This window comes from Hydra vulgaris, chromosome 12 (assembly GCF_038396675.1).
Source record: "Hydra vulgaris chromosome 12, alternate assembly HydraT2T_AEP".
Classification (NCBI taxonomy): Eukaryota; Metazoa; Cnidaria; class Hydrozoa; order Anthoathecata; family Hydridae; genus Hydra; species Hydra vulgaris.
This window is the reverse complement of record NC_088931.1, coordinates 76,453,000-76,478,812: the sequence shown is the minus strand read 5'-3', so window position 1 is coordinate 76,478,812 and position 25,813 is coordinate 76,453,000. Positions and strand designations below refer to the sequence as shown.

Sequence of the window (25,813 nt, the reverse complement as noted above, 5' to 3'; positions counted from 1 at the left end):
TCCCTTTGCATAAATGCTCTTCAGAAGACCTAAGGGCCGATCATTTGTCAGTAGATGGCGTTGAACAAACAAAAATTGGCGGAACTCATTAATAAACTCGTCTTCACAAAGATTATTTGGATACAGAAGTACAAGATCTTTAACTTTAGATTTCTGACTGTTTGTTTAGTCGGAATTGATATCGAGACCATATGTCTGTATTGAGGCGTAGACCAAATGAAGGAAAATAATCTACATTGCTGTTTCAGAGCTTAAAATCTCACTGTAATCTGATTGATGAAGGTAACAAAGTAAACAATTTTCATTTCTTTGTTGGATGTTTTCAATTTTTTATTTAACTCGGATCCCCCACCCTCTGTGCGCCCCTGTAGATGCTCTATTATGATCTATAGTGTTAAATGAGTATTTAAATTAACATAATTACATAACATATATTAAATAAATAAATAATAATAATAATAATGATAATAGCAAGTTTTTCTGTAGGAGTTTTGATAAATGATGGCAAGTAGTAAATGACATTATATCAGGGAGTTTATGGCATGTAATAATGAGATATTCTTCAAAGATTACAAAATTAAACCGTCTAGTTTTCGCAGCAGTGGCGTTAAATTTCAAAGTAAAATTTAAATCATTAAATAACTTAGTGTTTAACTTATCATAACAAAATCCCCTCTTAGTTTCAAACATTTCAAACAATCGGACTCGAATACAATTCAGTAATCGTTTTTGACAATTTTATTTTTTAAATTGTTTTTTTAGAGTATTTTTATTGTTAAAAATGCATCATATTATATTTGAGTATTTTTATTGTTTTTAGCGCATTAAATTAGTAATAGAATAAAGCTTTTTTAAAATTAGTAACAGAGTAAAGCTTTTTGATTTTGTTGTCAATATGGATAGTTAAATATCTTAACATTAGTTTCAGAAATTTAACCTTGGGGTTAAGAAAAGTTTCAAAATCAAATGAATAAATGTTATATTTAGACTGAATAAATGTTATATATTTATATTTTTATAAAATTGTGATGACAATAGTATACGGGGAAATAAATAGAAAACCCAATTCCAGGATCTGTGTTAGGTATTTTGAATATTGTTTTGGAGAAGAATTTAAAGTTAAATACAAATAAAAGTTAAACTTAAATAAATAACAAACTCACCCGTGATAGTATTCTTTGTTTTCAGCTTTTGCGCTGAGCAATTCAAACTCTGCACTTTCTAGGTAAAATATTCTATCAGCCTGACTAGTTTTGTTTTTTATATTAAGCCTCATTTTGTCATAGCTTAAACTTAAAAATGAGAGCTGACATTTTTGATCGTCAAAAGGAAAGTATTCCACGTTAATTTCGCAACGACTCCGAAGTATGGCTGGAGCATAGAACTGGTTTTCTCCATTGTGGTTTAAAATTACTTTTGTATTAAACAAATCAAGCTGACCAGCACCAAGAGCTTCTTCTGCGCTATATATGAAATAAATGTAAAAAATAGTTAAAGACTGACTGAATAAATGTTATATATTTATATTTTTATAAAATTGTTATATATGAAATAAATGTAAAAAATAGTTTTATAAAAATAGTAAAGTTAATATAGTAATAATAAGCCATCGTATCAGCGACGGATTCAGGGAGGGAAGGAGGGGGGTTGGATTTAAAGAATCATTATATTCCACTAAACTAGTTTTAATTATCAGGATGATATTTTTTCACTTACTCTGCCCTCATATATATATATATATGTATATATATATATATATATATATATATATATATATATATATATATATATATATATATATATATATATATATATATAAATAAATATATTGTATATATCTTTCGTGTTCTTTGGTATTCATTTTCACTACTTTTCTCATTGCTTTTTGTTCAATTATTTTTTTCAGTTGTATTTGGTTTTAAGCTTTATAATAATTTGATTACAATTTGTTCGCTTTTTTTCTCTGCGATTTGTTAGCCCTCTTATTTTCTCTGCGATTGAATTAATTTTAACTTCATTAAAGAAAGTCTTTGGTTTTTCATACTTTCAGCTAATGTGAACTTTTATTTCCCATCTCTAGATGGGAAAAAAGTTCACAAAAACTCAAAAGTTCAGGTTATATTTTTAAAAACTGTATTTTTTTTTTTTTTTTAAATCAGACACCGAAGCTTGCTTTTTTTGTGTGTTTTTATACCACTCATAGTAAATCAATTCTTTCTTTGACTATGTAATATTGGTGTATTGAAAAAATTATTGAGCAAATAAACAAAATACAAAAATTATGCATTATCAAAATATATCAAATGATAAAAAAAAATTTTATTAAAAAGTTTCTTCTTATATTTTTGTAATGTTGGAACTCAATATTGATTTTGTTTCATGACAAAGGTATCCAGTCTCAGTGGGCATGCGTCGTCCGGGCAACGTTTGTCAGACGTTTTTCGTACGTTTAGACTTCCGTAAGACGTTCGATGTCCCTAGGACGACGCGTGCCCACTGGGGTCAAGTTGAATTTTTTTTAAAAATGAATCAAAAAAAGGTCTGATGCATTTTTTTACATTTTTTGCAAAACGTTTAATTTTGCTTAAAGTTAATGAAGATCAAAAAAAAATTTTAATAATAGCTCAGAATATTTTTGATATAATGTTTTAAAAAAAGTCTTTCTTCTTAGCTATTTTTTCTTTGCATAATATCTAGAGGCTTTGAAATTTAAGGAAAAAACAATTTAGGTCTTGATATTTTTATAAACTACTGACCCCTATCGTTTGTTTTTGCATAATTCACGAAGTCGATAAATTGTTCTTCATTGGTAAACTGATAAGATGATCAAAACCAGTCAACTCTTGCACAGTTGCCATGCCAATTTTTTTCAACAATAGATAGCATAGATGAACTATAGATAACATAGATGAAGAATAGACTGCATAGATGAACTATATAGATAGTAAAAATAAACAATAGATAGCATAGATGAACAATAAATAACATCGATGATCAATAGATAGCATAGATGAACTATAGATAGGATAGATGAACAATAGATTTTTGTTTTTGTATTTATACTGTCAATTATACTGAACAATAGTATTTGATTTGTTTTTGTTTTTGTATTTATTCTGTCTTTTTGTCTTTTATCATTTATTGTGCATGTAAATTTGTGTGTGACGGGGCTCGGTGATAAGACAACCTGTCTTCTTCTTGCTCCGGCCAGGATTTTTCTTTTATTGTAATTTCTTTTTTGTAATATTTATCAACGGCAAAATATATAAATAAAAAAAAAAAATAAAAAAAAAAAAGATAGCGTAGATGAACAATAGATAACATAGATTAACAAAAGACAGCATAGATGAGCAATAGATCGGATAAATGAGCTATATATAGCATAGATGAACAATAGGTAGCAAAGATGAAATATAGGTACCATATGATGATTATATTATATGTCGTAGTAATGAACGAACCATTTGCTTCTCAATTAAAATTGTAGCTTCATTAAACGTTCCATTTTTTGAGAAAACATATTGAACATTTTAAAGGACTGTGTTAATAAAATATGCTATGTGATTAACACAGTCCTTTCAAATTGATTTATTTGGAAATAAGATTATTAAATTGGGTGATATGCAATCATTCTTTTTTTATTTTCTTTAATACTTTCCTCTCTTAAAAAGATATTTTTGTGATACAACTCTATTCAATGATATCCGTAATTTTTAGTATTTAACGTTTTTAGATTAAAGCCGTCACTGATAAAAATTCGTGTAAAAAAGATATTAAGAGTTTAAAAGGGATTACCCTAAAAAGAAATTAACTTCTCAAAAAATAATTTTTTTTATTGGTAACATTTAATTTATGGCAAAAACCAAATACTTTTATACATCCGCTATATCATTGGTTTGCCCTAGGGTTGCTAATGTTTATTTTTTAGCGCTTTTTTTCTTAAAATCTTTAAATATTTTACTTTTAAAACTTTTTCTGTTAGTTACCACTAGAACTTCACTCAACCAAAAAGTTCAATCTTTGATCCTTTTGATACAATTCCGTAAAACACTGCAACTGCGCAGATTTCATAAACGTGATGTTAGAAGACAACTTAAAAACAGTGATTGTCTCATTATGAATTTGAGTATTACTTCTAGTTTTGTCAAATCATAAACCTAGCTACTCCACACTCTTAAATGCTCTCTAATACCTTCTGTTCCATCAAAGTAACAAAACATTTTTTCATAACACGTCTCGTTTTTTTGCCGATGTTGCTTATTAGGCTAGAGTTGGCGTCAAATCTCGGACCTCTTGGTTCGGAGTCAGAACTCACAACCAATGTTGAACACGGCTGTGTTAATACATCATTGGCATCTTTGTAAGTCGATCAAGAAACATTTTATATTTTTTTATCTTAAAATAGAAACCCCATTCACCATAGATCAAAAGTAAAATATAGGTAAAATACTGTCATATAATGGGAATAAAAGACTCTATAGACATGTAGAAATTTTTTTAGAGAAGCTGAGGTGAATAGGATAACTGTTTATCTATATAGGCATTTTGAGTGATTTTCTGTAGTTTTAGTCATTGGTTACTAAGTAAACCATTAGTGGCAGCTGCCAGAAGTGATTAACAATAGCGTTATATAAGCTTTATATAACATGTAAAAAGTTATCGGCCGTCCACTTATAGCGGATGCCACTAATAGTCCACTATATAACCGATGACCGAAACTTCAATGAACCTCTTAAGTTGCTTTTATAGGTCCACTGCAAATCCATGATAATAAAGTTTGCTGGATATATTATCATAAAAAACATACTATAATTTCTGGATACAATAAATAAGTTACAGCATCAAGAAACCAATTAGAATTATAAAATCGAAACAAGATGCTTGTTGTTTGATATATTAGATGATTGCAATGAATTAGAATGATAGATTGAAGATTTCATTTTTAAATTGTAAAACATAAAGAAATATTTAATTTGAGAAGTCAATCTCTTTCGGTTTTTTTTTTTTTTTAATTTGCCGTTAGAATTATCATTTTCGTATTTGTTAAATATACAAATGGCGGTACAATATCGCCAATCCTCTAATAAATAATATTCAATCGCCAATCCTCTAATAAATAATATTCACAAGTCATTAAACATCATAAAAAGTCATCAAGCATAATACAAATTTGAAAAATAAAGATTATAAACTCCAAAATTGATTTTCAATAATAAATGAACTCAAAACAAAACAAAAAATTCATACTTATATAAAACAGTTTTCAATTATTATGATTAAGAACAGAGTATTAAGAAATATAATATAAAGAATTTTTAAAAGTTTTGATTTTTGAAACATTTTTATGGATCGTTAATAAACTATAAAATACAGTGACAACATTTTATAGATTCTTTACATTTTTATTTTGTCAATTAAGCGACTTGAAATTAATCTTTATTTCCAATACACTATGCACCCCATTTCAATACCTCATTTCAATTACCTAATTTCATATTTCTTTTGAAAAAACTTATTCTTTAACTACAGCATTCTCGTTGCGTTTTGAAAGAAATGCGTACAAGGCGCCCCGAGGCATCTTAAATTTTTATAAACCATTCATTTTGAATTTTAAAATGCTTTTTTGCTATAAAAACAACTTTTATCCAGAATAAGCTTTTCTGTAGGTAGCTATCATTTTTTAAATAAATTCTTTTCAAATTTAAATTTTTGTTGCAAATAAAATTTTTTAAATATAATTTTTTTTTTGTTTACTCATTAATTAAGTTTTGCTGAAACATACAGAAATAAAAAAACTATTTGTCGCCTTTGGTTACATATCTTTTGGAGCACTTTCATTCAAATTAATTTGAGTCATCGAATAACACAAAATTGAAATAGCAAATGCTAATATAATTTGATATGAAATATTGATTAATACTTTTTAAATATGCTCTAAATTTAGCTTGTGTTATGTTCTTCGTATATAATGTCTAATTCATTGAAAACATTGTTTAAGCAAAATGTTTTTTTTTTGTTTTTATTTTGCAACGTTGTAAAATAATTACTCCTTGGACTCAGGCCTCTGCTTGGACTGCATTAATCTTGTTACTGCATTAAACTTGTTACTGATTAAGCTAGAGAACCAAAAATCAAAAAACTTTGAACTCATTGCTTTTATGAAAATTAATCAAAGTTAATTTAAATTAATTGTTGCTATTGATGAGATTTTTCAAAAAAGTTTCTACTATTGTATGATTGTTTCAATAAATTGGTTGAATAAGACTCCTTTTTTTTCAAAACTGCATTTTTAGCGTTTGGTCAAGTAGCTTTGAAAACAGTAAAGTATAAAGGTTTACAATTTAAAAAAGCTTTAGAGATACAGACTATAAAGCCGTTTTTTGCTATTTTTTATGAATCAGTAAAAACACAGGCTGCTAAAAACAGAATGAAAGTATAAAATAAAGTTTAGAAGAAGCTTGTTATAAAACATATTTCAAAAATTATTTGATTGTATTTACAGATATTTTTAAAGTTACATAGAAAAAAGCTTATTTGCGCGTCCGCGCAGGTAAACAGCTTTTAATAAATACATAGCTGGTAAGAACGATTTACTTAGAAAAAAATCAGTAATAATAAAGAAGATGTATTGCTAAATTGTTTATGTTACTTATAATATCTTGCTTATATCTTTGTACGAAGCTAAACTTGTTCAATAGTATTTAAAAAAAAACAGTTTTGATGTTGTGTTAATATAAAAATTCTATTGCACGTTTTATAATGAAAAGAATTTATTAAAATGACATATGTTTGAATAGATAAGATATGAGCTTTATAAACTATTTTTGCTTTCATTTGTATATTAAAGAATGTTAAGATATTAATTAAACTTTTAATGCTGTGATTTAGCAATAGAACTTTTTTATGAGATGCGTTCCCCGTCATTCTAAAAAACAATCTATTCTTTTTGATAAAACAAGTATAAACAACATTATATATAGTTTAGGGTTTAACAAATTATTTTACCGCAATATAGTCTTTTTTAAATAATTTTAATTTCTTATTTTTACACAATATTCGTTTTTCACTTTACAGAAAATTATCGAGTATGAAAGTTTTGAGCTTGAAAACATATATTTTTTAAATATAAGAAACATTCCTTGAAGCACAATTCCTAATGAACTATTCTTACTTGTTTTGAAGAACAATATCTGGTATCCATATTTTTGATGAATCGATATTTATTGACTCTAAACCACCATAATCGTCTTTATTCCACTTTAATAGCTCGTTGTACCATCTCTTAACGTTGAAAAAATATAAGTTCTATCTTGTTAAGTTTAATATCTTTTTATATATAATTATATTTTGTAATGTTTATAATATTCAATATAACTCTAATAGTAACAAAGACAAATTTTAAAATAAATATTATTAATATAAATAGGAAAATATAGGTATAAAAAATACCATCCGAACCCAAACATTACTAACAAGCACTTGGTTTTTTTCATCCTATAATATTAAAAACATTAACAATATTAATAATAATAATAACAATAATAATAATAAAAATAACAACAAATCAAGTAAATTTTTTAGCAATCTAAACTAAGAAAAAAATTGTGTTGACAACATACCAGATCAAGCAACTGTGTATAGGCTAAATCAAACACAACTTGTACAACATCTTCTTTTTTTACAACAGGTCTGACTTCTTTATTATAACCTCTCTTCCTAAATATTTCTTTTATCAATTTAACTTCGTCACTTTCTGTTGAATTTATGTTTGAGTCATTTGACTCTGTACTATATAATGTAGATTGGTAAGTTTTTTGGTCAATATTCATAGATGCTTTATTGTTTTTTTCATTTGTTTCTGATTTGGTATTTGACTTTATCATTGTATTCTTTGGCTCCAACGAAGCTTCAAAAAAAAGAAAAACTCTAAAAATTTTATACAGAAATATTTTCTGACATATTCAAAACTAATATGTGTAAGAAAATACTTACCTTCCGCATAACTACTTATCCAAATGATATAAACCAAAACTTTGATTCTAATGATGACATTGTTCTTAAAAACCAAACTCGGTATCATGTCAATGAAGAGAATAAGTGAAAGTATCAAAAAGCTATTTAAACGAATATAATTTAAATAATAAAAAATATCAAAAACTTTAATTTAATTGTTAGTAGAGAAAAAAACGTTTAAATTTGTATAAAAGAAAAACTTGTTTTGGAAGAATAAAATACTTGACATTAAAAATTTCTTATGAATTTATGACTCATTTATTAATTATTAGGTTAGAATAAAACTCATTGAAATCTCAGAAATCCATTTTCTAAATTCGGCCCAACTGTATTAAAATGCAGTATTAAAAATATTTCACCACAATGAAAACAATTGAATGTTTTTTGTTTAACTTTGTTTTTTTTTTTGTTTTTTTTTTTTGCATATTGAAGAGGTTGCTTTTACTTGATTTACAATTTTGTTAGATACGTCAGTATAATAACATAGCAATGATATTCTATATATCATTGTTTAGCCGATGGTGTATTTCGATGTGTTTTTATTCAACCTTGTTTTTTACTTTATTCAAAGGTATGTTAAGTAACTATTATCTAACGAGCATGTGTATCTTAGAGTAATATAATAATCTATAATATACTAGTGAAAAAAAATTAAAATTAATTTTTAAGTTTTAATTTTAGACGTAGATGGTCAACATGTGACAAACGACGAAACGCTACTTTTAAGTTATATTTTTTCAAATTATAACAAAGAAGTTCGCCCAGCGATGCAAAAATCAGATCCTGTTAACTTGACTCTGGATCTAGCATACGTGCAAGTCGTCAAATTAGTAAACATTTTGATTAATATTTAATTAAACATTATTTAATTGAGATATTTTTATTAGATATTAAGTATTACTTAACATTATTAAAAAATTATCTATTTATACTATTAAGTACATTCAACTTTCATTAATACTTATATATAACAAATATATAAATATTCAACTTTCATTAATACATATATATATATATATATATATATATATATATATATATATATATATATATATATATATATATATATATATATATATATATATATGTAGATGTATATATATATATATATATATATATATATATATATATATATATATATATATATATATATATATATATATATATATATATATACATACATAGGAATAAGATTTAGAAATATATAATCAAAGGTTTAGAAATATATCAAACATAAACGCAAAGATTGAATAATTTATACTAATAATAAAAATAAATATATCATTGGTAATTACTAAGAATAAAAGGTAAAATTTAGTTGAATAAATTAAGTCATTTTTTTGAGTTTTAGAAGATTAAAATTTTGCAAGATTAAAACTTAAATGAGTTTAATTTTAACATATTTGCATTATCATTTTGAAAACAATTTTATAACTTATGACCTCAAAACGCTATTGAATATTCCGTATATTTATTTATTTTCCTTGGCAGTTTGAGGAATTTGATTAATTTGTTCTAAAAAAGTATTTTTTATTCAAATTCACAAATAAAATTAGCTGGAATTTGGTTATAATTTATCTATTTATGAAAATTAGGTGCTGGTATACATTTATTTCATAATTTTCATATCTCTTATTAAGGGTTACTGTTTTCTTATATCTATATGTTCATATATATATATATATATATATATATATATATATATATATATATATATATATATATATATATATATATATATATATATATATATGTATATATATATATATATATATATATATATATATATATATATATATAATTATATATATATATATATATATATATATATATATATAAATATATATATATATATATATATATATATATATATATATATATATATATATATATGTATATATATATATATATAAGAACATATAGATATAAGAGAACAGTAACCCTTAATAAGAGATATGAAAATGATGAAATAAATATATAGCAGCACCTAATTTTCATGAATAGATAAATTAATAACTGAACTCCAGCTAATTTTATTTGTGAATTTGAATGAAAAATACTTTTTTAGAACTTTATATATATATATATATTTATGTATATAAATTTATAATTGCTCTGATCTTTTAAGAACATTGAGCACTCTATTTTGTAAAATACATTTTAAAATTGTTTAAATATATATATATATATATATATATATATATATATATATATATATATATATATATATATATATATATATATATATATATATATATATATATATATATATATATATATATATATATATATATGATCATTAGATTTATTACAAGGACCATTAAATAATTCTAATACGACAATTAAAAATAAAACTTTGATCAGACTTTTATTATTAAAATACCGTTAATAATAATAATAACCTTAAATAAGTAAAACATGCAGGATGTGTGCATACGTTGACTGACATAAATATTTAGAGCATGAAGGGAATGCATATATATTGACTGACTTAAACAGGTAGAATGTGCAGAGAGTATACAGACATCAATTTAGGGTTTTTTTCAAATTTTTTTTTATCTATATTAACCTTTTTTTTTATATATAATGTTCACATTTTATGGTAAAAAAGATTAATTTACTGTTCATTAAATTAATTTACAGGCCATCTAATCAATCTAATCTTGTAACTTATCTATTAAACTTTTGTGAAAAGATTGCTCTACCGTTGTACGTTGTTGCTCTACCGATGTACGTTGTTGCACTACCGTTATACGTTGTTGCTCTATCATTGTACAGATAACAACCTTTTGTTTAAAAATTTTATCAAAAACATCACCAAGGAAAAATAAATAAATATTTGTCAAAAATTCCGTAAAAAAGTGTTGCTGAGTACCTCCACATATCCACATAAACTAAGACGTAACCGCTAATTTAGCAGTTAATAAGTTACATCCTTGTGTTGACTGCTCTTTAAACATTTTTTCATGCTTTATATAGTACTTTAATGTTTTTAGCAACTTCGATGTAAGTATTTTTAGTACGTCATCTTAAAGTTGTAGGAATCTTCAGTTATAATAGAGTCTATTTCAATTAAAAATTTACAATTTCGTTTTATTTAGGATCTATTGAATACAGCCTATATATCTAAACATTTTCTTTTTTATTACCTATAAAAGCTTAATAGAAGATATGCGTCTATCTTCATTTTTGAGAACGTGGGAAAAAAACTTCATAATAAAATATTTAAAGATATCTTCTTTTTTTTTCTTTGATATTTAAGCTTATATTACAGTAAAACTGTGTAAGGATACATATGGATACATAATAGTGTCATTACTATGTAATGAGACAAGTATGTATGCAAGTTACCATATGTTGTATACATTGACACGTGTGACACGTGATCTTAGTTACAAAATGTTTTTTGTTACTGTGATTTTAATTTTTAAATTGAGTTTAATCTTTTCATTAAGGTTCGACAAAATACTTTGAAAAACCAATGAATGCTTGTAACGTAAACCACGAGTTTTTACTTATTTAATGTAAACCATGAGTTTTTATTTAATGAAAAAGTGGCATTTTTGATGCTTTGTTTTTAAATAGTTCTTTATAAAACCAAATTGATTATACATCCTACTACCTAAAGTTCTTTGTAATTCACTGTGTTATTAAATCTTTCCGATTTTTAAAATTTTTTAAAACGCTAATTTTTTACGGAGTATTTTTTTAAAAACTTAAAAACTTTTTTTAAAAATGTTTTTTTTTAAATAAAAAAATTTTCAATGAAAAAAACTTTTTAATAACTTTTGAATAAAAAAAAACTCAAAAGCAAGACTTCAAAACGAGACAAAAGACCTATACTTCAAAACGAGATTAAAGACTTGTTTTTGTTGATAATAATAGTTTATTTCTTTATTCCTAATTAATAAAAAAAATCTCCCGGCTTTCCATATTTTGACAGAACTTGTACTCGCTGTCTAACGTTTTTATCCGTTCATTAAACTTATATCAACATGTCTTATGTCTTATGTTCTTTTGCTGCTGTTCGAAACTTTTCAATTTATCAAACTTTTCACGCTATTTCATCTTGCTTTTCAACCTTTTAAAATAGTCATAAACTATTTTAAATTAATTAAAAAAACTATTTAAATCACAATTATTGGCCTTTAACTATTACATCGTTGATTTTCACTTCGGAACAAAATTTACTACCGTCACCATCACAACTGCTTTTACTTCATCTTTCATTAAATATTCCATGAAGCCATAAACTTCCTCTATTTCTCCTGATTGTCTTTACGTACGAAAGTGTTATATAAAACGTGTCACAAAACGACGTATACTCATCAAATAAAAATTGAAAACTCAGTTCCACAATTGATTTTATTTGTGATCAATTTCTGAATTTGGCACCGGTTACAAAGTAAAAAATTTTTTTTACTTAGTAACCGATGTCAATACAAATTTTTTTTTTGTTAACTCGAATTCAATAGTAGTATTCTTGTTTCAAATTTTGTAACAAACTCAAATAAAAAATATAAAAACATAGATGTTATGAATAAATATAAAAACATAGATGTTATGAATAAATTTTTTTTTTTTTTTTTTTTTTTTTTTTAATTCTTTTTTTACATTTCTTCAATATTTATAAAATTACAAGTTAAGATATAATAATATAAACAATTACAAGTGAGGATTTTTACTATAAATAATAAAAAAAAAGAATGCGGAGACTCTTTGAAGACCTTAAGGTCTAGTCGTCGAGAACCGCTGCAAAATCGTTACAAATTTACGTGTTACATATTTTAAAATAAGTTAAAAAAAAACTGTGTTTAACAATAGTAGAAGAAAAACATAATTTAAATAAAAAATAGAAATTTTCAAATAAATTTCCTATTAAAAGTATAAAAGTATATTATCAATAGACAAAATGATTTTCTTAAGTTTCCTTTTATAAGAGGTATAAGTCCATTCATGAGAAAAGTCAAAATGTTTCAAAACTATTTTATTCCAAAGAAAGGCTCCTCGGAAAGAAACACAAGATTTACCAAAATTTGTATGCGAAAATTGTAGTCGAATAGAATTATCATTTCGTAGATTGTACTTGTTTTGAGTATATTTTATGAAAGGAAGAAGGGGAATCGTTGGTTTTACATTTATACATAAAACATAAAATATTATAAACGTTTAGCTGATATATATTTAAAATATTCATTTCAAGTAAGAGAGGCCTGGCATGAGTAAAACGGTCTTTAAAGTTTATAAGACGTGCAATGTGTTTCTGTTGACGATGAAGAGGTTCTAGTATACTTTTGTTCACACTACCCCAAGCAATGTTAGCGTAGTTAATATGGCAGTGAATAAAGGAATAATATAATTAAGTTTAAGTATGTTTATTTAAGAAACATCTTGATTTATATAATATTCCTATAGTTCTAGCAATTTTGTTATTTAGGTTGTTAACGTGGTGTTTCCATTTAAGATTTTCATCAATATAAATGCCTAAAAATTTTGTAATTTTTGTTCGCTTTATTTCAATATTGTTAACAAAAATAAGTGGCGTAATACTTGGAATTAATTTTTTTTTGAATTTGGGTAAAAAAGCATCCATTTAGTTTTTTCTATATTAATTGATAATTTGTTTGATTTGAACCAGTCAGAGATTTTAATAAGCTCAGTGTTCATATTTCTAAATAATGTTGTTAGATCATTGCTGGTTAAAAAAAGATTAGTGTCATCCGCAAACATAATTGTCATTAAGTTTGAGGCTTTGTAGAGATCATTGATGTATATCAGGAACAGCAATGGGCCTAGTATTGAGCTTTGTGGCACTCCACAAGTTATATTTAATAAATTTGATGATAATGATAAGTCTATTTGAATAAACTGTTTACGATTAGTTAAATAGTTCTTTAGTAATAATAAAGTATTTCCAGTGATTCTATAATGTTCTAGTTTGTTATAAAGAATTTTATGATCTATAGTATCGAAAGCTTTCGATAGATCTATGAAAATACCTAATGTGTATTGCGATGTTTCAAACGAATCACCAATATTTCTTGTTAGTTGAAGTATTGGATGTTCTGCAGAATTATTTTTTTTAAATCCATATTGGTTATTATATAATATTTTGTTTTCTGATAAGTGGTTACTATATGATTATAAGAACAGTTATACGAAGTATATAAATTCATAAAATAATAAAATTAAAAATAAAAAAATTTAAGTATTACGTTGTAAAATTTCGTTTTAAATATTATGTTCTCAAATTTAGTTTTAAGTTTCTGAGATTTCGTTTTATATATAACGTTCTGAAACTTTGTTCAAAATTGAATTATATTTTATTTTTAGTTAAAATTTTTTCGTGTATTATTATTTTGTATTTGTGATTAAATTAAAATGATAAACTTAATATAATATAGAGATATGTTTTAAATAGGGTCATATTGTTAATCAATCGTTTAATTAAAATAAAATATTATATCTTATAATTAGACATTTTTTTGGTTTGGTACTCTAAGAAGATCTAAGGTCGAAAATCTAAGAAGATCTATTGGTCATTTTTTATGTTTTTACACTTTATTTTAAGGACGATCGCTCACAAACATTGATCAGTAATGTATGGGTTGGTCAGGTAAAAACTTTCAAATATTTTTTAAAACATGTACAGTAGGGTGACACAAAATAGGGTTGTGAGTTGAAAATTTTAGAAAATTGAACCGCAGTTGCTTATCCTGCTCTACCACATTTAATTAGGTTAAATACAAAGTTTCAATTGTTTTTGACAATTGAAAGTGCTACATGTAATTTTTAAAATGTTGAAAATTTTCTGAGTTTTATGTCATTTTTATGAGTTAAACTATTATTATAATTAAACTTTTATTTTAAGCGCGTTTTATGTTTTTAATGTTATAAACTGTATAGAGCAGAAATAAAACAACGGTGCAAGGTTATTTTATTTTAACACAAGCTTTTTATATTAAAACCGTGTCAGATAGTTAGATCTACAAAATCTCGACCTACTAAGTTGCTCTACAAAAAGAACATCTACTAAAAAGTGGAATTATTTTTCAGATAACCTACAGAGGCCTAAATTGTTTCAACCGATTATAGTCTTTTTTATTTTCAACCGATTTATGACGTTTTTGTTTTCGACCGATTTTTTTTCAACCTATCTTATAGATTTTCATTTTCAATCGATTTGAGATAAATTAATTTTTGACCGATTTTTTTGTCTGTATTTTTAGCGTTGTTTTTTTAAACTGCGAATTTTTTTTTTAATTAACAATCAATAAGTTTTCCATACATTCATCAAAACCCGTATACCTCCCGATTCTAAAGACAGCCCTTCAACCACTGAGCCAAAGCTGATCAAATTTGGCTCGTTCAAAATTCAAATCAACAACAAAATATACATTATACATACCGGAACGGCGTCGCTATAAAATTGAAAAGATAGTAGGTCGAATATTCAGTAGGTTGGAAATTCAGTAGGTCAAAAATAAAGATTTAGTAGGTCGCAAAACTAGTAGTACATGTTTTAATAAGGTGCCGTCTTAAATTTTAATAAGTTGTCATCTTAAAATCAAAAACGTCATAATCTGCGATTTACGATATTTCAAAATTAGGTTGAGTTATAGGCCACTGACAAAACAACCTTGCGGTATTGTTTTATTTTTGTTTTGTAAAGCTTTTTACAACACCAATTCAATACACTTTTAAAATAAAACGTTTTTTAGTGTCAGTGTGACGGCTATTAGAAAATAAAACACGATTATTCTTAAAGTTAAGCCTTATTTTACATTAACTACCCAACTCAAGGTTACAGCTTAACCAGTTCAGAAAGTGACATATCTTTTGTTATTAACTTTCTATGTTCCCTGACTACTAAAAGAATGTTTTGTCTTTGATGCTTATTGTGGGAACTGTGAACAAAGTTTTCTACTAAACTAATATTTCTTTTCGCGCAGTCATTGGTCACACTAAGCTTGCTAACTAGCTGAATAAAATGCTTGTATGAATTTAAAGCTTAGAAATCACTTGAAGAATACCATTCTCAAACAGAATCGATGTGACCTGTGAGTATAAAAAAAAAAGATTTTTCTTCGTAATTAAATTCTCTATCACACTATTGCTAGAGACAGTAACTACAGAAAGAGCACCTACAGAAATCTCTGATAACTCAGAAATTGGAAATTTTAAGAGCTTCTCAAAAATTAAAAAATTAGATTCTACTTTCAGATCAGGATCACCTAACAATAGTAAGATAACCTTAGGAGACAAATATCATGTGCGGTTACTCATGCTTTTTTGAAGTGAGTTTCCAACTTCATGACCCTATTCTATTGGAATTGTTTAAGCAATTTTAAAAGCATTTAAATCATTGAGAACAACATGCTCCGTCTTACCAGGTTTAAGAAAGACAAGCTCATAGTAAATAGCTACAATAAATGTAACCCTCGAGACCGTATCTTTTTTTTCAAGAGTCAGATATTCAACGACTGTCAGATGTCATATTGAGCATTAGAAAATATATGACATTGGCCATAAACCTTGCATTGTGACATGCGCCAGGCTGACAGATGCAAAAGTTCATATATTTATTAGATTTAACGTTCATATAGAACGCCAAATATTTTAGAAAATGCCTATAACTATTCCTAAAACATTTATTTAAATTTATTTTCCTTAAAAAAAAAAGCATATTTATAAAAAAATAAATATTTTTATATTATTGCTACACACCTAGGGAAAATTTCATGTTCAAGTGCATTAGCTACAAACTTTTTAGCCTTCATATAGAGTTAGCAGAGCTGACTGCAAACAAAAAGGTCTCCCTCAGGGTATTATTTGAACAATGAAACTTTTCTACGACACCATTGGCTAAAACTTTTGGATAAAATTATGTTATCCATTTCTGCTAAAAAATCTTTTAGCAACTTATTAGAAGGACTTTAGACTGTTCCTTTAAAACTACTTTAAAAGCCTACTTATCTCTGCAATATGGTGCCTAAACAATAACCAAAGAAAAATGGCAAAATTACTACTTTGTTGTTGTCCCATAATTAAGCGCAAGAAACTCTTGATAGTCCACTGTAACTGGAATTGAAGTAAAAGTTTACAGTGCAATTACTACATTTCTAAGGAGTTACCCAAGCTTCATTTCAAAAATTTTGTTTAACAAGTTCAATGGAAAGATTGTAAATTCAGAACTGATTGCAGTATTTGCAGCTTATTTGACTTCTCCTATAATTACATTATATGAGCTCACATTTGAAAGAGCTCATATAACTCAGGGCACCTCTAATATCAGTTTTTGTTTTAAGAGTGAGATTCAAGCTGTGAACATCTTCCAACAATTCAATAATTTGATTTAAGTAATTAGAGAAAGGGCGAATGCTGTCAAGTCTCTCAGTTCATTGTGTTCAAGATTACCCGTGTAAAAACACATCATGGAGGGGTGTGGTCCAGATTGCATGGACAATCTGGACCACACAGAGGTACGTCGTTTGCCTCTTTTGTAATATTTCCCAGCGTTGTGGACTAGCAGAGAAGATTGTATACTCTCGAGTCCTTAATAAAACGGGAAGGGGGAATAAAGGAAGGAGGGGGGTAATTTAGCCTAGATCTAATAAACTGTGGGGTTTTAATGATAGAGACGAGAGGGTAAGAACTTTTATTACATTACAATATAAGTATTTTTTACAAAAAATTTTAGTTTATAAATCCAAACTAATATTTTTTACAAAACACGCATAAAACTATTTAATTTTAGCGTGGCTTGCAGTAAAATGTGCCTTTTCAAACAGCTGTTTTATCATAATTTCAATAAGATTTAACATGCTGATATAAGTTTTCGCCAGTAAAAAAACTCTTCCAAATACGCTATTTATAAAATTTGTTTTCACTAGATTTGATCACGTGACAAATTTTATCGCAAAATTTTAAAAATAAGATTTAACAATAGTTTTCTATGGTTATTTCTATTGACTATAACAAAACTCGCTTGCTCTATTGTTGGCGCCATTGAACATTTTATACTACATGTGTGTTAATATATGCACTGTTGGGGCCCTGAGCAATTTGCTCGGGTGACTCACCCTCTTCTTGGCCCTGGTCAGAAATGAATCCTTCAATATAGTCAGCGTTTTCAAAAAATTCTAGGAGGTTTTATAACACTTATTGCTATATTGCTTCCCTAACCTCTTCCAGCTGGTACAACACCAAGAAAAAGATCATCTTTTGATTCAAACTCTGGACTAGTTACCAATACTTGTAGTCTGTCTGCAAAAATTGTCTGTCTATTCTCAATATTATAATTTATAATTTTTTCATCAAATGTACAACTAACATCTCTTTAATCATTAAAATAATATAGTAATATAAATGTTGGCCTCTATACTAAAAATCTGTATTTGGCCTCTTTCCTGTACTAAAAATCTGTAATGTCTTCTTCTGTGAGGTTCTCTGCTTAACTTAAGCTATCTAACATCTTCTCCAAGATAATTTACTAGACTAGCAATAAAAAGGATTTGATCTTGAACCCTGAGACCGGTCTTTGTACTGGTCGAAATTGTTACTGCAATGAGACCCTCCATGGTTATCTCCTATTCTACTTTAAAACATACTAATCTAAACTAATGCTTGCTTTCTGAGATTGATTCATGAAAAGAAACATTTTTAATTGGGATGAAAGTTTCTTACTTTGACGATTAAATATGCAGCACTTAAATTAATATAAAGATTTCCAGCTCGGTCACATATTTACTTCAGAAGTTGCATTATTTTACCTGTAATGTCTGTTTACTATTGGTAAAAAATATTTACATTCTTTCTTATTTTTTCAATGCAAAAATGATATGAATATTTTTATGTGTAAAACAAATTAAAACTTGATATTACCTAACTGTGATTTAGCTCTTAAATTTTTAGGTGCAATATCTTCCTGATCAATATCAGGTTCTTCATCAGAGAAATCAGGATCCGTTTTATCGTTAAAGAATGAATTATGGTTCAATCGCCTCTTTTTACCGATTTCGTCTTCATTACCACTAATCAAGAGATTTGTTAATTTTTGCTGATATGATTATACTTTTGTTAGTTCTGGATAAAAAATTGTTAAAAACATTTAGTGTAACTTAAATTTGAATATAAAACAATTCTTAAAAAAATTAATTTTTGTAAAAATAAGTAGATAAGTTATTTTAATTGGTTAAATGTTTAAAAAATGTATTAACAATGAATGCCTTGATTATCTAAGAAGGCCTAATCCTCTTGTATAACAGAAGTATCGCGAGGCATCGATTTGTCGTGCTTCAACTTGTTCTCAAATTCCTTTGCACTGATGTCCAACAATTGCTCTATCATATTGTAAAAATCATTTTTGTGCTGTCAGAAATTTCCTTTTTGATCTGAAAGCTCGTACCGTTGCGTAAACCTTTATATTTTTCATTAAGAGATTTAAAATTTTCCAATATGCTTCCCTCAGAAATCAAATAGTTACTGAAATCCGCCAACTTCCAAATATTTACAATTTGTCGGAGTAAGCAGTATTTTCCGGTATGTGAATTACACACCTCCTTTTTCTCTTTAAAGATAACATCCACTTGTGCTCAAGAACATTAAAAGATTGATAGGTTTGAATAGATTATCTTTAGCTGAGGTCAGGTTCAGGTAATACCAAAGAATTCTGTTATTAGATGGTAGTCGGTTCGTAGGTAAATAGCATAAAGGCGTGTTAAGTAGGTATAAAAATCTTCGAGCGTTATATCTAATTTTTTTCTCTTTTCCCTCCATGATTTTTGACATTTTCAACGTAAATAATAAAAATTGTTTACTAGTTTAAAAAAACATACAAAATAAGTTAATTATTGAAATGTGAATAAAATGCAAACCACAATATTCACGCTATAATTAAACTGTTTAAAAACTAATTATAAATGACCACAAATATTTTAGAAATATTTTGATTTTTTAAGAAAGGAAACTCAACTCTTCGAACTTACGTGTAGCACTTCTTGAGAACTTAAGAATCTAAGATTTTTCTTGTAGACTCCTAAGTTTGGTAGAACCAGAATACGCACTGCGTTTGTTGTTGTTGTTGTTGTTGTTTTTTTACAAACTTTGTGTCACCCTATGTTTTAATTGAATATCAAATAAGTGCTTAATTTTTGAATGTCATTTAGAAATGGTATAATCAGCATTTAAAATGGAATCCTTATGAGTTTAATAATATCAGTGTAGTTAATGTTAGTCCTGAAAAAATTTGGGTACCAGATGTTGTTTTATATAACAGGTAAAAATAAATTAACAGTAACAAATTGAATATGCAATTAAAAAAAAAATTTTTAGGTATATGATAGTAAATAACTGTTTTTAATTTTTACTTTTGTTGTTGTTGATAAATCTGTTACAATTTTTAAATTTTAAATAAGCGATGAATTATATCTAGTGCAAGCAGTGGCATTGGTAGCTCTATGTACAGTTTTAAAACCAAAATCATTATGAGATACGACGGATTACATTCTTGGCAAGTCTAAAATAGTTTTTTTTTTTAATTCCGATTTTTAACAGTGTGCTGGATATGTCTAATATGACCTTAAAATGTACGAATCCTAATAACGGCAAGCTAAACTAAGAAATTCCCTTAAATTCAAATATTTTAAAAATGCTATAAAAAGTACACTGATTTGTTTTAATTAATTAACTGGTGTAATTGATTATTACAAAATTAAAGATGAAACTTGCTTATTTAAGCTAAGAAATGTCAGTTTCAAAAGTAGAATAAATATCAAAAAAAAAAAATTTGATTTGATTCAAACTTGATTGTATCTTTAGAGAAAAAAAAAATTTACTTTCTTAAGAAAGTAAAAAAAAAGCAAATTTTTTTTTTTTTGGATATTTATTTGATGATTTTTGATATTAAGATCTTGTGTTTTTAACATTTTTATTATTTTTTGAAAAATATTGTTTTGAAAGTTGCTTAACTGGAAAATAAAAAGTTCAAAATGGAAAATAAAAAAAATAAAAGTCTTAACTTTAAAAAAAAAAAAAGTTTCAGTAGTAATAAAAGTATTTTTGTTTTCTGTGAACTTTTTCAAAAAAGTAAACTAGAAGAAAGCTGGGTTCAGTACATTTAATGTAATTTAATTAATTATTTGTTTAGTTATTTAATTATTTAACTTATGCATAAACAAAAATGCATTTGAGAAAATTATTATATTATGTTATACTATTATAGCATACAATCATCATACAATATCATATATTATATCAATATAATCATCATCGTACAATATCATATCTATAGTTTCAGTTACATCTATCATATCATATCTATTTTTTCAATCTATCATCATGCAATGTCATATATCATATCAATATAAATTTATATTTATCACTATCATTGATAGCGATAAGTATAAATTTAATTCCAAGTAATATTAACTAATTTTGACGTCTTAAACACGTGACCATAGGATTAGTTTGAAAACTTGTTTTATTTACTTTTTTTAACTTGTATTTTTTTTGTTTCTTTTTTTTTTTTTTTGTTTCTACTGCTTTTCTAAATATAATAGAAGTATTATAAAATTCAAAGTAAAATAAAAAACAAAACATTTTAAAGTTTAGTAAATTGTTAGTAGCTTTTTGCTCAGAAAATTTTTTTTTTTTTTTAACGTTTTGTTTTTAGCAATCGCATTTTTAGTTGCATATTCAGTGATCTAAATATCTAAATAATAATAAATTGTATAAAATAAAAAGTTATTTATTTTAATTGATGATTAATTTATTAAATAAAATTTTAAATTAAAATTTTATTTAATAAATTCTATCTATGCCACAGAGTTGAATCAGTGTTTTTTAGTTGGGCGGATTTGCTCAATCTGTTTTCAGCATACCCGCTCTATTAAAAAACACCGATTCATTTTCTTGGGACTCCTGTTTATTATTTCAATAACAATATTGTATGGGATCTTATTGAGGCAAAGGTATGTTTTCATTTCCAAATAAATCTTGAACTGCAAAACTTAAAATTTTTGAAATTATCAAACTCAAAGAGTGTTCTTACTTTAATATCACTACTTCATCACATAAAGTTGAAACAATCCATATGTCATATAATATTATATTTTTCTCATGGCTAATTTACAAAAATGAATGTACCCAGTCCTCTATGCACAATGAAATCAACGTAACATAGAAGACTTTAGGCGTGTAAAATACTTTCTTTTTACCCATTTACGATTGCTCAAAAGAAAATTCATGCAATAATTAAGTAAAGAATTTTTTCACTATTTTTTATGATATCATAGCTAACAATGCTTTTTTTCATTTAAATACTCAATCTTTGAAAATTTAAACTATTCAATCTTATTTATGTAAATATTTATGAAAATTATTTGTTAGTCTAGTTGTAGATAATCAGTAGTTAAAAAAAGTTCTTTGATTGTGAATTTTTTACCTAAATCATGGCTTTATTAAAAATGTCTTTCATTCAAAATTATCATCACACCAACTAGCTAGTGGCGCTTGTGTGCCAATTGGTAGCTGTCGGTTTTTAGAAAATTTTAAATAAGTTGTTCTTAAAAGCTTTACTTATTTTACTTTTATTGAATATAAAAGCAACATTATCTCTTATATACCAATCTATACCTATTTACATACTTATTTATATAAAAGCAACATTATCTCTTACATACCTATTTATACTTATTTACATACTTATTTATATAAAAGCAACATTATCTCTTACATACTTATTTATACCTATTTACATACTTATTTGTATAAAAGCAACATTATCTCTTACATACCTATTTGTTACCTATTTACATACTTATTTATATAAAAGCAATATTATCTCTTACATACCTATTTATTACCTATTTACATACTTATTTATATAAAAGCAACATTATCTCTTAAATACTTATTTATTGGGTATTTTATAAGTTGTGTATGTGCTTTTCATTTAAAATATTTAAACAAATAATAAAATTTTTTTAAATTTATTTAATAGTATATTTATGAAAATAAAAAAAGAATATATGCAGCTATTCAATTTTTTTACCATCTAGCTCTTGGAGACGTTTTATTCAAAACACTACGATTTTGCAGGCCCTTACACACGTCTACGTCTATCTTATCGCTGAAAAAGTATGGACCATTTAGACCAACATAAGTTATTTAACACCACCCCATTACTTCGTTCTTTGAGTTAGGTACAGGTATTAGTTTGTACTGATTAGAGTAGGTCCAATAGCAACAATCTGTTCGAAAAATTTGTTATGCAAATCGGAATCTTTTTTACTCTTTGACAACCTGATATAACAAAATTCCATTCTTTTGCCGAAATCATCTTCACTTTTTACTTTTGCCAAAATCTTCTTGAAGTCTTGTAAAAAGCCTATTTGAATAGCACAATAGGTCTATGGCCCAACTACAATTAGAATTACATGGTTGTAACACATCTTTAATTAATTAGTTAACTCCCTTTGTTGCTTTATTTACGTTGCATACTGTCATAAATACTCAAAACGCGTTGCAAAAAAATGTTCCTAAAAAAGTTACACCCGCATAATAAGCGATCAATCGGAATTAACCGCGTAATCGGCAGTTAAACGTAAAACTTTACTTTTTTAGCGTAAAAAAAAAGCATATGCGTATAAAATCACGTCAACTATGCTTAAAAAACTTGATTGAGTTGTTATATGAAAAGCCATCTCGTCGCATTCGTCACATCTATATATATATACACTTTCATTTTTACACATGTTTTAATTTTTTTGTTGAATTGTTATAAGAAAAGTTGTCTTTAGCCACATTAGTCATCTTTGTCCGTCTTTTCCCACGTAGAATTAAAAGGTAATAATTTTTTAATTTTAATTAGTTTTTTGCTAGTTTAATACTATAAAAAAAAGTAGTCTTCGTTTATTTATAAAAGAATTTCTAAAAAGTCTTCTAAAAAGTCTTCTAAAAAATTAATTTTAAAAAAATTGTGTGCATCTTATATTTTTAGCTTTTATTGCGATTGAAAAATTACGTGGGAAGCAAATAAAATTGCACTAAAAAAATATTAAATATAGAGAGAATAAAATCATTCAAAATACAAATAAACATAAACAAAGATGAATTGACAATTTTTAATATAACATTTACGTTGAAAAAATTCAAAAAAACACTGCGTACACTTGACGTTTTTTCCGCTTCAAGAGTACGCAGGTTCACCACGATAACACAATATTTTTTGCTACGATAAAAGAAAAACTTGAAAGTCGGATGAAGTTTTTTATTTAAAAAGTATAACACCAAGTTTCCTATCTGATAATTTGACTAGCCACGTTTTCAATTTTTTTGGATAGTGCCATGTATTAAAAAAAAAAACAATTTTGAGTTATGTTCAATATATTTTGGCGTCAAATTTGTCAATATATATGTGCGTAATGAGCTTCATATTTTTTTAAATGTGTGAAATATTGTTAGGTATTCACCAGCTATTATCAGAAGCAGCTGTAATATTGACACAACATACTTTCCATTTGACGACCAGTTATGTATTCTTCGATTTGGAAGTTGGACATTTGATGGTTATCACATCGACATGTTTCCGACAAATACATCTGCTGATTTAAGGTATTACTTAAACAGTACTGAGTTCAAGCTACTTGGCGCAAAGGTTGTTAGAGAAGTTGTAAAATACAGGTAGTTAACTATAATTAGGTAAATTCAGATTACAAATTAAATGTTATTTATTATTAAAAATTTAATTTTACATTATTACTTACTATTTTAAGATTATTTGAAGTCTCATTATAGTTGCTGCCCAACGCCTTATCCAAACATCGTATTTACAGTCAATTTACGACGTCATCCTGGATATTTTATGATTAACGTAATAATTCCAAGTACAGTGATGACACTATCAGGTGTTCTTACATTTGGCTTGCCTCATTTAACGGGACAAAGAATAAGTCTTGTGATAGAATCATTTTTATCACTTACATTTTTATGCATGATGGTGTCGGACAGTACTCCAATTAATTCAGATGTGTCACCGCTTATTACAAAGTCACTGATGTTGTATATGGGGCTGATTTCATTAGCATTAGTCTTTAATATTATTTCGATTGGCTTAAAACGTCAACAACCAGTTCCAAAATGGCTGCGAATATTAGCTTTCAATTGTATAGGTCCCTTAGTTGGAGTTAACCATATAATTCCAAAGTCGCCAAGATATTACGACGAAGAAAACCAAGAACCTTATAGTAAAAAAAATCTCCTCGTTAAGTTTCACGAAAAGTATAAAAACATTCGAAAGAGTTCAAAAAAGTACGAAACAAATAAACTGAGTTCAGATATTAATATATTAGTTTCAAGATCGTTGCAAAAAACTGAATCAAGAAGTAACGAAGAGTTTTGGAAATGCATCGGGATAATTGTGGATCGTTTATGTTTAATTGTACTGGGCTCTTGTTTTCTCATAGTTTCCATAATTTTATTTATAAAAGGTTATCGTCATCAAATCAAACTTGCAGAATCTTTGAAGTACAAATAACTAGGTAAAAAATTCATTTAACCAGGAGAAACCTTTCAAAATTATTTCTTATAAAAAGAAAAGAAACTCAATAAAAACACGAGAATAAAAAGAACGAAGACATTTTAATTCTCAATTGTACAGTATTTCAAAATATTATCTTGTTAAAATTTACACGACACATTTTAACAAAATAACGTTTAATTTTTTTTGTTAATTTATTTCAAAAATATAGAAAACTAGAAGTATATATAGAGAAATATAAAAAAGTTTATAATTTTATTA

At 26.1% G+C, this 25,813-nt stretch overlaps 2 protein-coding genes across 5 annotated transcripts in view; one reads left to right on the top strand and one right to left on the bottom strand.

Moving 5' to 3' along the window:
- LOC100203342 (neuronal acetylcholine receptor subunit alpha-10) overlaps window positions 1-10,995 on the bottom strand; it is a 22,515-nt gene extending 11,520 nt beyond the window's left edge. For 2 of the 3 annotated variants that reach the window (XM_065814494.1, XM_065814495.1), the window contains exons 1-6: window positions 10,889-10,995; window positions 7,993-8,114; window positions 7,620-7,906; window positions 7,450-7,494; window positions 7,172-7,281; window positions 1,164-1,463 (exon numbers count right to left, since the gene is read on the bottom strand). In XM_065814494.1, coding sequence (XP_065670566.1) covers window positions 1,164-1,463; window positions 7,172-7,281; window positions 7,450-7,494; window positions 7,620-7,906; window positions 7,993-8,114; window positions 10,889-10,896 — 872 coding nt within the window. In that variant the 5' untranslated portion in view covers window positions 10,897-10,995. Of the gene's footprint in view, window positions 1-1,163; window positions 1,464-7,171; window positions 7,282-7,449; window positions 7,495-7,619; window positions 7,907-7,992; window positions 8,229-10,888 lie in introns of those variants that run through there. The other variant, XM_065814496.1, reaches the window with a different exon arrangement.
- Window positions 8,407-25,722, top strand: LOC100199590 (neuronal acetylcholine receptor subunit alpha-9). 2 transcript variants are annotated; one of them, XM_065814497.1, is made up of 7 exons: window positions 8,407-8,584; window positions 8,695-8,843; window positions 14,585-14,629; window positions 20,181-20,290; window positions 20,447-20,524; window positions 24,478-24,696; window positions 24,811-25,722. In XM_065814497.1, the coding sequence occupies exons 1-7, from the start codon at window positions 8,503-8,505 to the stop codon at window positions 25,547-25,549; spliced, it is 1,422 nt and encodes a 473-aa protein (XP_065670569.1). In that variant the 5' UTR covers window positions 8,407-8,502; the 3' UTR covers window positions 25,550-25,722. The 2 variants fall into 2 exon arrangements, with proteins under 2 accessions (XP_065670569.1, XP_065670570.1); XM_065814498.1 differs by having other exon boundaries at window positions 8,420-8,584; window positions 24,478-24,627; window positions 24,811-25,678.
- The last annotated feature ends 91 nt before the right edge of the window (window positions 25,723-25,813 follow it).

What these genes read in the sequence shown, in the direction of transcription:
- LOC100199590 (XM_065814497.1), top strand. Translation starts at nt 8,503, where the DNA reads ATGATATTCTATATATCATTGTTTAGCCGATGGTGTATTTCGATGTGT. An exon ending in GTTTTTTACTTTATTCAAAG is followed by an intron (nt 8,585 to 8,694) that starts GTATGTTAAGTA and finishes TTTTAATTTTAG; the next exon opens with ACGTAGATGGTCAACATGTG. An exon ending in ACGTGCAAGTCGTCAAATTA is followed by an intron (nt 8,844 to 14,584) that starts GTAAACATTTTG and finishes CTTTATTTTAAG; the next exon opens with GACGATCGCTCACAAACATT.